The sequence below is a fragment of the Centruroides vittatus genome, unplaced genomic scaffold (assembly GCF_030686945.1).
Source record: "Centruroides vittatus isolate TY-2023 unplaced genomic scaffold, ASM3068694v2 scaffold_1519, whole genome shotgun sequence".
Classification (NCBI taxonomy): domain Eukaryota; kingdom Metazoa; phylum Arthropoda; class Arachnida; order Scorpiones; family Buthidae; genus Centruroides; species Centruroides vittatus.
The window spans coordinates 708007-721592 of NW_027122682.1; the positions used below are offsets into that span (position 1 = coordinate 708007).

Sequence of the window (13586 nt, forward strand, 5' to 3'; positions counted from 1 at the left end):
TTAAATATTACAGTTAATTAAAGCTAAAATATGGATTTAAATTAATTTCTTAAAATAAAATACCACATAATTTTTATTTTCTTTTATATTTGTATTTATGACTCTGTTAAATAGGGATAGCTACCATTTGCTCTGTAGCATAGCTAATCCGGAAATATTTAAAAAAATTACATAAGCCAGTATAAACTTGAAAATAAAAGGACAAAAGAATGTCTCTTCTATTTTGTATTAGCCTCTTCCCAAAATCATTTGCACTTCAGCACAAAAGAAAACATACAGTATAATGTTTCTAATATCTACAGTTCAAAATTAAGCTTTAAAAGTGTACCCAAGTGTCTTAAAAACGAGAAATGTACAGTACATGGTGAATTATTAATTTAAGAAGAAAATATTATAACCATATAAAAGAAATTTACAAAAATAATCAAGTACATTTTCAACATTTTAGGCAAGTTTTAAATATATAAGAATGTTACGATAATATCTATTTGAATTTGATTAACTTAAAATATATAAATAATAAATTACAATTCACTGAAGATAATTCTGCTTTTAGTTCTAATCATTTGAATTTTATCAATTTCCATATTGAAGGATGTTCAAGATTGTGATGTTATCAACAGAAAGAAAAATACAATATTTTTCAACTTTTTTCTCTAGCCAAAAAAAAAATAGCCAAAAAAAAAAAAACAGAAGTATGTCTGTCACTAGTAATATGTAAAGTGTTACACACTAAACCAATTTAGTGTCATTTTCTCTTATTTTCCATTCTCACGTAGTAGTAACTGACCTTAAAACTATTATAACTAGTATAAACTTAAAACATTATCGTAAATATTTTTTAGTAATATTAACTAAAAAGGTTATAACATATTACCAAGCTGATGATGTTTGTCATCAACATATTGGTCACTTTACTCTGAAACATGTCATATATGTAATATGATCACATTTTATGAGCATATTGTAATTCCCTATTATCTATGGCAGCAATGAACATGTTAACATAAATTTCACTATATGAGAAACAGTTTAATAGAATTAAAAAATTTTAGCTTACTTACTTGCATAATTATTGAGATCATATCCTTCTAAGGCATTAGATTTTTCTTTTTCTGGTTTATTAGGCTTTGGAGATGGAGTAACATCAGATGGTTTCAAATTTCTGTAGAAATATTAAAAAAAGAATTTAATAAAAGCTTCTAAAATAATAATAATAATAATGAAGATTAATTGCATTAATACTGTTGTTGTATCTCATCCGAAAATATTAAATAACTATCAGAAATTTAATACATTTTTATGTAATCTTGCATATTCCAATAATAAAGCTGGAACCAATAACTTATAAATTCACATTTTTCCAGGAAAGGATTTATTCAGTAAACAAACATTTTTGGTTTATTTTATAAACCTGCCTCAGGTTTATAAAATAAAATAAAATTTTCAAAATTCTGATATTCTAAATGTCATTTACTAAACAAACTCTTTACTGAGATATCACTGTACTACTTTATGAAAACATCAGCTAAATAGATTTTGTTCATTAAGTTTTTCTTAATTGTATAGTTGAAATTTATGCAACTATTTACCATATTTTAATGATTTTATACTTTTTAACCTTAAATGGGTATTTTTAACAAAAGGTAAATACTGTATTACAAAATTGTTTTATTCCACAATACATTTTTTAAAATTCTGTCCCAACAACATATTTGGTAGTTTGGAGATTGCAAGGTGGATCCCCGGAATCCACTCTCTACTGATTGAGAAACACTATTCAAATTATCTCCAGTATCTAGGTACAAAAATTTCTACAGTGTGTAACACAAGCATACTTGATTTATTTCGAGAATTACACAAGTATAAATAATAAATGCAAACTTAATTTATAAGGATCGGGTATCAACATAACATTAAAAATTAAAATAAAAGAACGACACATAATTATATTAAATAAAAAAACAATGCTGTATGAATTTATTTAATGTAACTATACTCTACATTGTAATTCTTGCATCATTCAAACTAAGTATGTTTTACAACTAAACCAAGCCTGTCAGTCAAGTTTAATAATACAAATAACATTCAATAACAATATTTAAACCATAATGTTTTAATTCAAATACAGTAAGTCATATTTATACAGCTCAATTCCTTTCTTAGTTTAAGATAATTTTTTTTTCACATTTGATTTTACCATAAAAGTATTTTTACATGCACATATTCACCATAGATTGACATTTCTTAATCTGGACAAGGCATTTTAAAAATTATTACCAGACTTGTTTGCTGAATGGCCACAGATAGCATGCACTCGCTTGAATTGTGTAAAGTACTTTTCAATAGCTGATCCTTCTATTCTGTGCAAACTTTCACTAAAGTTTACTTAAATTTAACTCTAAAGCTAAGGCTTCTAAAAGAATGAAAGTGTCAATGATATCAGACACTAAATAAAGTCCACTTTTAATATTTAATACATAGGATAAATCTAACAATGTAGCAGTCAATAGTGTTTTAGACACATAGGAAAGCCCATAATTAATGGGGTTCTAGGACAATAACCCCCATGTAAAAATTCCCTCCAAACAATTAACCCTCAGATATTAAATCCCTGTATAAAAACTCCAGAGAATAAACCCAATTTTAAATATCAGTAGATTAAATTAAATATATGCTAATCATCCAAACTTACAATCTTGCAATCTTGATTCAATAAAAACTTTTTTCTCCACAGAAAAACATCAATAGATAAATATTATTAAATTTTTTTTTTTAATTTTGAGAGTTTGGTGATAGCCAGTTAATGTAATACTTAATGCACTGTCAATGAACATTTTAGGACTTGCAAATCTTTAGGCAAAACATCTAAACAGTTTAGAACTGTCCTACTTATTCCTTTATCTGATTCACAACAGATTCAAAACAACAAAGAATAAAAAATCTAAAATGAAACCTGTTAAAAAATACCTTATAGTTGTTTTATAAACTACAAAAACCAATACAAATCACTTTGGCAAATATATGTATTTATCAAGAGTATGTAAATCAGTCACGGAGTTTACAATTCAAGTAAGTTGAAGCTTTCTTCATGCCCCGTAGATGTAGCATCCAAGTAAACATCAAAGCACAATATATAATTAAATGTTGTCAGACAGTGAAAACGAACTTATGCCATCAAGATGTGGAATATGTATCCAACGATCTAAAGATAAATTACCAAAAAACAAATAAGGATTGCACAGACTTTTTCAGTCCAATGTTGGAAATTTCCACCCCACATTTGTAAATTCATTAAATTTCTTCAAAGAAAACAAGCATTACACAAGTTTAACCAATGAAATTCTGGTTGGTCATCTGTCACTAGTTCTAAGAAAGAAATATACTGATTTAAACACAGATTTTTACCATTGTTTGCAGCTACTATGATCGCAGCATTATGGACTTTCTACATAGGACAGCAAACACCCTCTCTCTTTAATTAATAATATGTATATAATAATATTAAAATGCAACTTTTATCAAGAATTACAATATTTCAACTATAAATGACTAATTGATAGTTAATGTACATGTTTCAGAGAAAACAAATTACTGTATTTACTTATGCATAAGACAAGGTTTTTATTCATTTTTCACTGGGTCAAGAATACAGATCATCCTGTATGCATGAGCGAAGGATTCTTTGCATTTTTGCAATAATTTTTGTGAACCATGTATAGTTCATGCTGCCATTATACAGTGGAACCTCGCTTAACGAGCACCTCGTACAACGAGTGTTTTGCATAATGTGTAAAATAAATTGTGAAAAAATGAGTCACTTAACGAGTGACATTTTGCATAACGAATGGCCAGTAGAGGGGAAGTCCTGGATGTGCACCTGCTCCATCAGTCCGTGTTTAGCACTCTTTCAGCTAGCATCTTAGTGTCGCTTGTGATCACACATTTTTCCAAACTTGTGTTCAGGCATATTACATATAAACATCAACAACCGTGGCCCATTATATAATAAACACGCCGAACGATATGCCAAATTCTTGGGCTATGTAAAGGCTATAATTACATATTAGAAATGAATTAAATTTGACTAGAGGGGTAGGCAGTTATGCTTCCATCTCATATTAGCCACAAGAAACTGTAATTGATATAGGCTTCATTGCTGTATTTGGAGATGCATTTCGATTTTGATGATCCCTCTTCAGTCCTTATTCATTTTAATAAGATTTGTAAAATAACAGTAGTAAGTTATAACACGCACACACACGGGTTTACAGAAATTATTTACAAAACCTTTTTACTTAAATTATTCGATTGTTAAATACAGATTGATATTAAAATTGGCAATTAACTGGATAATCTGTATTTAACAATCAAATAATTTAAGTAAAAATTTTTTCTAAATAATTTCTGTAAACCAGTGTGAGTGTGTTATAACTTACTATTATCATTTTACAGATCTTATTAAAATAAATAAGGAATGAAGAGGGATCATCAAAACCCGAAATACATCTCCAAATAGAGCAGTGAAGCCTATATCAATTACAGTTTCTTGTGTGATTTATTTCACTAAAATAGCCAAAATTTAAGCTTAGCAAATTCACAGAAACAGGTAACGGAAACTATCAATTATAAATATTATTTAATAATTGTGTCAGCATTTTGTTGTGTTAAATAAATTTCAGAGAAACTAAAAGTTTCAGGAGTAGCTTTTATTTGTATAGAGGTGATATTGTCTTGAGGAATTCAACATGGGGGTTTTTATCCAGGGGTTATTGTCCTGTTACAAATTAATGGCCCAGGATGTACTGTTGAGTTATGTGACTTCTGTTTATCTAACAAAAGCAATACTCCAAAAAAAAAAAATGAAGTGAGAGAAAATTAGTGGTGAACACCATTTGATAAAAGTAGCAGTAAGCTGTCATACTAAATAAATTTTTTAAACATTTATTTACTACATTCTACATTTTTATTATAATATATAATTAAAATTTAAATAAGAAAAACAGAAGTACAGTAGAGTATTGATTATCCAAATACCAATAAACTGAAACATCAGTTAACCGTAAGCATTCCAGTCGGCAAATTCAAATTTCCGCTAGTGCTGTGACACTGCAATATTTGGCTTGGGCTACTCCAATATTATTTTTGTTGGTGTGCATATTTTAGCTGGCAATACTGGCACAACCATGAGAAAGTACTTAAGGTTGCACCAGTATTTCAATGACGCTTTTTTCCCCATCGTGAGTGGTGAGCTTTGCTTGTTTTGTGTGGTGTGTTTCTGAAAACTGCATGTTGGAACGTTTGTCTTGCTGAATTGGAATGTTTTTGATACTAGATTAACTTCCTAAATATAATTCTCTTTTGTTTTTATATTTTTCGATATATTTATTTTGTTTTTGCAAATTAAAGAAATAATTTTTAACCATATAATAACCATGGATTATTATTTTTAAAAACTTTTCGCTAGGCTTAAAATTGACAAAATTTCAATGTGAAGCGACACACAACGGAGAAAAATTTCAACATGGGATAGGTTAATATATATTTTTTTGTACGTGATCAGTTATCCAAACAACCCCAATTCCGAATTGTTTCAGATAATCGATGCTCTACTGTATTTTCAAATTTTTTCTTCTAACTATAATTATAAGATACAACAAGTAAAACAGTGAAGCCATTTTTGGGATAAGAACATGATCAACAAATCTGAAAATCTTGCACTCGTGCCTGTTTGTAGAAACAGTCTCAGCATTTTGTATTTTCTTTTGACTGCGTTCTCAGTCTCCTGACTACATACAAGTCTGGTTTATTTTATATGTGCATGATTTAGGCACCAAATACTCTGTGCCAAATTGCAACTCCTGACATGTACTCCTTCATACCTCTAAGGTGTGCTGTTGTTGACAGCAGTGTGATTTTAGAGACAAAACATAGTCTCATCGATAATGTAACGAAGCACAAAATTAATTAGCATGTACAAAAAGTGAAGCAATTTACACGAAAGAGAAAGGTATTAATATCTTCAGGAATACAAAATTCAAATTCAAGAAAACAACTACAAAAATTTAAATATATTCATGCATGTACTGAAGCCATTTTTTGGATAAGAACACAAGCAACGAATCCGCAAATCTTGCACTCAGGCCTGTTTGTAGAACAGGCATGAGGGGGGAAAAAACAAAATACAGCCAGACTTTCATATTGCAAAGTTTTCTTTTCAATGAATTCTTCAGTGAAATACTAAATATATATAATTTTTAAATTTAAAAACTTTGTCTAGTAAAATTTATATTTTTATATTGAAAAAACTTTAAAAATGGGATAAAATAGTAGTAAAGTTACTTCAGCAGTTCTCTCATTTAGTACCCCATCCTAATGAAGGGGAGAAGACTTGAACAGAAAAGTAGACAACTTGCAAATAGACAAAATACGAAAAAAGGAGTAATTGGCTTTATTGAGAGTATTTTTTCTGATTCAAGAATAAGTAGGATATGCTATGTAATGTGTCACCAACAGGAGTGAACACATTGCTCATAAGCTAGAAGATGTGGAGGTTCACCATTTTTGTGCCCTATGTCTTCAAGAAAAATAGATTACAGAAATTTTTATAGTACAACAAACCTAAATGTTGTTTCATTGCTAGTTTGAATAATTATTGCCTCAAAACATACCAAGTTTTACCCACCTATGGGGCAAGATAGGGTATTTGACATTTCAATAATATCGTAAAAAGGAAGAAAAGATTAAAGGTTTGAGTTTTTTGTTAACTGTAGTCGAAATACATATCCTTCAGCATCCAACAACAAACAAACGTTATTACGAGGTTATTTTAATTATATAAAAAAAAGTTCTTTAATTATCCATCCTCCCCTATTTTCCATTTTGTTTTCCTTTACTTACCACCTCCGTGTACTTCTAGTTTGATAATTGACCAAAGACAATATTTTAATTATGAAATTTTGATGTACTAAAAAATTTCCCATTCAGTTATTTTTACATTACTTTACAAATGCATTTTCAAACACATTCTTAAAAGAATGTGTAAAAAAATTGAACAGAAATAAAATGTGAAAGTTTGAAAATTTTACAAAGATCAATTTTAAAACAAATTAATAGATCAATATTCATTTGATTTTTACTATTTTATCATTTAAATACAGAACCTAAATCTATATACATAAATGAGGATTTTTCTTTTGTTTGTTTGCTATGCACTCCTAGGACTTTCAACCGATTGCTATGAAACACAATATTTATGTTCACACCCTTCTAATTTAGATAATGTCATAAATATCACCCCAAAATATTGATTCGATTTCTACACATCAATTAATTTACATCTACATTCAATTTGCTGGGTTTACAATTAGTGCCATCTACTAGAAAAAAATTTAAGAAAATAATAAACTAAAAATAATTCTTAAAATGGATATAATTTTAAAATATATACACAGTCGAACCCGTTTTTATGCGGTCTTTTTTTGTGCGGTATAGTTGGCGACTAGTCTCGTGCGATTTGTCATGTCTCACGTTGACTTATTATAGCTAAATAAACTTATTATAGCATAAATGAACTTATTATAGTAATATTATTGCATGAATATGCGAAAAATGAAATAATTTATTTTTTAAGTCAACAAAACACCACCTGGACAAAAATATGTAAAACAGACGATAGACAAGACGATGCAGTCAAGTGCTGACATCTGTTGTCAATAAATTCTATTTCGTACGGTTTTGAGTTATTTTCTATGTGAGACTTTTTTATGTGGTCCCTATTGACCGCATAAAAAAAATATATTTTTAATTGTGTTGCGAAAACTATATTTTATAGCCACTCGTGAAGTTTTGTGAGATTTTTTTTTATGCGGACCCTATCCACCGCATAAAAACAGGTTTGACTGTATATTATATTCACTTAATTACTGCAATAATAATAGAGCATGAATTAGATGTAGTATATTATTAGCATGACAGTTAGTGCACAGTACTTGCCTGTATGGAACCAAATGTTACCCTGTAAAAAGCCTTTTTAAGTATTTAATTTTCCACATAGTACAACTTGGGTTTCTTCACTTCTGAATGATACTTTCCTAATTGTAATAAGTGCCCTCCCAGTAGCCAAATGGATAAAACCACATAACACCAGTAGTTGGTTGTAGGTTTGGGATTGCTAACAGGCTATCAACGTGGAGTTTTCCAGGTTTTCTTCACATTACTAACACCTAAATAGAGACAGCTTCCCACAAAGCTTAGTTCACACTGAGCAAATAGCAAAAGCAAATGATAAAAGTAAAAAGAGAGTTTTATTCGCTTAGTGAAATTGGCCCATACAACCAAAAGTGAAAGCGATTGCAAATTTTAAGGAGCCAATCATTTGCAAGCGAGAGAAAACGTCATCTTGAAAAACAAAATGGCCACTTCCAATATTCCGTCATTAACCACGTTTGTTTATTTATCGAGAAAAAGAGATACATCAAAAAGAAAACAATGTTAGGTAAGAGAAATATTAAAAATCCATAATTACAACATTTACTCTATTGCATGAGAAAATTTCTGTAGCCATCTTGAAAACAACAAGAACCACATGACAACTAGCGGGAATACAATTGGTGGCGAAATTTTTTCACTAGTGAAAAAGCTTGAAGGTAAACTTCAAAGCGGTTTGTGAAATGATAAAATTCACCGAAAACAATGTCATGTCTGACGTGTTATTCAGTCTGTTTTTTGCTTTCGCCAGCGAATCACACTCAATGTGAACTAAGCTTAAGAGTCTTCCCAGGATGAATCCCCTTGGTAGATTATTCACATGTCGCATTGTGCATTGCCATAACCAAATAAACCAAACTAATTCTAATAATTTTTCTATAAATGTGATATTTACAAGAATATACTTTCCATGTAGTTTATAAACACTATCATTACATAACAGGAATTATTATAACATTTTTTTACAGGATTTTTTATTTAAACAAATCATATGTTTTTCAAATGTTAAAGTTAGCAACTTTGATTGCATGCAGGGCCATCACAACCTGTCTACCATGCATCACTTTTCAAATATTAATACAGTAGAGCATCGATTATCCGACTCAATTGGGGACTAGGGTTGGTCGGATAACTGAAAAGTCGGATAACCGAAAAGTATGAAAAAATACATTATTAGTATAGTGTATTAGGCCTGGTTTAAATACTAGCCTCCCTTTCATGGTCGAGCCAGTGCTGCCAGCTAAAACATGCAAAAATTTAACAAAAATAATATTAAAGTAGCCAAGACATAACCAAATATTGTAGATCCACATCACTAGCGGACATTTGAATTTGCCGACTAGAACGTGGTCGGTTAATTGGGGGTCAGATAATCGATGCTCTACTGTAGTATACCAGTATTAAGTAGTAGCTGACTATACTCTCTTCTGGGAAAAAGTTAACAACTACTTTTGGTCGAATTACTTCAACTCTCTTCCGAAACAGTCCCTTCTTTCTATTGGACCGGCAGTATAATGGCATTCCAATATGAAAATTGCACAAAACAAAATTACCAGCAAGCACAAAATGTGTTTCAAGGTGTTTTCAAGGAAGCCATGTTTAAATATTTGGTCTATTTTCTGCAAAATTTGACTCGTTGGTAGATTACTGTTTGATATTCAGCTGTGAATAGTAGTTTCTTAAAGTTAACATTATAAAAAAATTATGAAATTGTTATATCTGAAAAAATTTAAGGTATCATATTTTCAATTGGTGTCTATTTAACCAATGAAATTTTGCCATTTCATACCATTCGAGTATCGTGATAAATGCAATAATAGTAGGCTAAAATGGCCAAACTCTCTATATGGTTTTCATTTTCATGTTTGTTATACTATGGTATTTGATTTGTATAACAATTATAAGTATGAAATGATCTAATAATCTTAATGTTTATTCTTATTATTTTGCCCAGTATTACTGTTGATAAAACTAAATTTGCCAGTATGAGCTTACCTGCTAGTCTTAATATAAAGGACAGAGATCCTTTTAAAGTACTAAAATTTTTCATTGTTCTGTGGTTTCACAATACAAACTGAAGTATAAAATTATTTAATTATTGTCATTTTACTTGTCTTTATGTCAAATTAAATCAAATATCTCACAAACACTAAATTTCTCTCTTCATCATACTAATTTACACCTGATGCCGATGATTATGCTTTTTATCCAACAGTATAGTTAAATGTGTGTAATATTATAAAAATTAATTATAGCCTAATTGCAATGATATATTTAATCCTATTGAATAATCTAAAACTTACCTATTAGCAAGATCTGTTAAAGCAGCTTGTATATTCCTAGGATCTCTTCTAATTTCATCCAATCTAAACACTGTTGTAGAATTTTCATTTTTCTGTGCAATAGTGTTTCTTGATTGAGTCTGATTTGTTCTTCCACTATTCCTTAAATTTTTATTGCCTTGATTTCCAGCACTGTTATATCTTGTACTGTTTTCTGCAACAGAAGCCGTATTTCCACCAAACGAACGTTTTTCACTGTTTATAGATCGTCCTCGACCAGATTCTCTGCGAGTCTCTCTTCCAAAAGCATCTCTCTGCCTATTTTCTCCTGTAATACGCCCCCGCCTGGAATCATATCCTGAACGACGATTAGAAGAATCATTAACTGGACGTTGATTTGAAAAACTTTTCTTAACATAAGAATTTCTGTTCTCTTTCACTTCCTTTTTATCTTGAGAATTATCTTCTTTTAAATCTTTTCTTTCTTTCCTTTCTGCTACATCACTACTTTCTGAAGCTGTTTCCCATTCTTCATTAGCCACATCTGATAAATTTTCTTTTGTAACTTGAATTTTAGTTAAAGTTATGTTTGATCCTGGAAAACCACTACCACCTCTACCACCATGACATCTTCCTCTTGATGATTCAGCATTTTCAAACCGTTTGGCTTGCCTCTTTTGAAACCTAGGGGGAAGCGTTTCACGAGTTCGCCTTGGGGGAATTCTTTCAACAGATTTTGATTTATTTGACGATTTATTCCCAATACTGTTATTTATATCTTCTAATTTCGTATCTTTACCTTCTTCTTCTTTAATATGATCTTCTGTAGAAACATCATCTGTTTTAACCACTTTACCACTTCCAAATGCAGCTCTTGAAGGAGGAGGACCATACCTGCTAGGACCATATCTAGGACCACCTCTAGAATTACGAATAGATACTGTACCACCTCTTCCTCGTCGAGAAGGTTCCCCTCTAGGGAAAAATCCTCCCTTTTCTTCTTTAACTCTATCAGAGTCTATTTTAATTTCTTGTTTTCTGAAAGTCTCTCTCTTATTTCCATCTTTTTTCTCACTTTTCTCTGTATCTAAATCTTTTAATGCATGAGAAGATGACTCTTCTTTCTTTGATTTATTTTCTTGTGTTTTTAGTTTATCTACTTGCATTTCTGTTACACTTACACTATTGTCATCAACAGATAATTCACTATCTTCATCTTTATGCTGTGCATCAGTTTTCCCTTCTTCAACTTCAGAAGCAGAACTCTCATCTGAAGGCAATTTATCCTTTTGCTTATCCTTTTCTTTATCCCATTCATGATCTCTCTGCCGATCAAACCTTGGACCTCTATCTACACGCGAACGCCGATATTCTCTACTCCTACCTCCAAAACCTCCAGTTGCATATCCACTATTTCTTCCACGACCCCTAGAGGATTCACTTCTTCCACCTCCTCGTGATCGTGGACCCATTATACGGTCCCTACCACTTTGGCGTTTCTCTCTTAAGCTATGATCATCTCTTTTTTTACTTTGAACATTTTCTCCCTTATCCGGAACATCATTCTTAAAATCTTTCTCCTTTTCAGATTTCTCAGAAGAATGAACCATCTTTGTTTCTGTGTTTAATTTTTCAATAGAATCTGAAGAATCATTCTTTTGAACAGTCAATTTACATTTATCGTCCAAACTTTTTTCAGATTTTTCTTTTTCTAACTTTGCTGATTCTGGAACATTTTTGGACAATTTTTCCTCAGATTCTTCTTTGTCTTTTGGAATATCTGTTTCAGCTTTCTTTGTTCCCAAATCTGGAGTACACTCTCTTTGAATCATTCTTCTTATCAACTGAATTTGATGTATTAGAAGTATTTGCTGCTGCTCTTCTTAATGGAGTAAAATTCTTTTTGTTGGTCCTACACTTTCTAATTGTTTTTGGGTTATTGGTGGTGGATGATGATGATGAGCTGGATGATGATGATGATGATGCCAGTCATGATGTCTCTTTGGTTCAGCAGGATATGGTGTATCACCCCATTCAACCGAACCAGATTTATCTTTAAATTTTTCATCTCTGATTGAAATCTTTGATTCTTTGTCAGAAAGTGAACTTTGACTTTCTTGTCTTTCAACAGTAATCCTGAAAGAAAAACAGAATTTAAGAATTTTATAAAAAATAATGCACACACATTAAATAAGTCAAGTATCCTTGGTATAATTTATTTATATCACCCTTATTTTGATTAATGACTACATCAAATTTGTCTCTACAGCAACAACAATTACTAATGTATTACAACACTGGTGCACAAACTTTTTGATTGGTAAGTCAATCAAAAAGATTGGGCAAATTGCATATAACTTGTAGTAGGTATTTTGTACATTCAATATACTGGTTTTATTCAAATAACTGATTTTGAATAGTAGCCACATCTAGTATTCAGCAATTTCAAAAAACTTAGGAAAAACTATGGTAGATAAGTAGGTACTGTATTTATTTAACAAATTTTAGTAAATAATGAAATATATAAAATGCATAATGTACAGTAGGCAAATTTTTAATTACTTTCTTATTACTGATATATAAAGTAAAACTTGCTGTAAAGTTAAAATAGAGTTGCCATTTTATCTATCATTTAGTTTAAAAATCAAATTTATATAAATGTATAAATAAGTATTTAAAGTTATTTTACAAACAGTGACCAATGAATGGGTATGTACAAAAGAAATGATATCTACTCTCAAATAGTAACCACAAAGACAATATGCAGTTATATAACAGTAGATGCATTTATTATTTGAACAAACCAGTATACTAAAAGTAGGCAAAATTTTATCATTTATAAATGATGTGTCAAATGCGTTTGAAGACTAGTTTACTACATTAATGTGTGTTGAGGGCTGGATTTGTCCTGGTCCATAGTTTGGGCTTTACTATTACAAGTTATATAGAACTTTTAAATAAAAACAACTCACTATATGATGATAAATTCATATTTACATGAAAGTTTTTCCAACTTTTATACAGAATAAATTTCCCTCAGACTATAAAAAAAAGTTTAATTTAAATATGGTATATCTTTGATTTAAGGGACTAATTGAGAAGAAGATCCATGCACTATTGTTGAACTTTTTTAAATCAAATGTGTGTTAAAGTATATATTAATAAAAGTTGAAACAAAACAAGAAATGCCTATGTATTTATACTTGTGTATGTACTGTACAAATCCAAATATCTATGAACATTAAAAATACGATTTATTTTCATTAGAATTCATTTAAACTGACACACTAGTTTTTCTACAGCTTAAAAAAAAAA

General features: G+C 30.1%; 1 protein-coding gene across 1 annotated transcript in view; it reads right to left on the reverse strand.

The window, feature by feature from the left end:
* Positions 1–13586, reverse strand: part of LOC136987368 (protein PRRC2C-like) — a 131379-nt gene that overhangs the window by 24588 nt on the left and 93205 nt on the right. The window contains 4 exon segments of the mRNA XM_067285100.1: positions 1065–1165; positions 10293–12082; positions 12084–12178; positions 12181–12407. Of these exon segments, the coding sequence (XP_067141201.1) occupies positions 1065–1165; positions 10293–12082; positions 12084–12178; positions 12181–12407 (2213 nt within the window).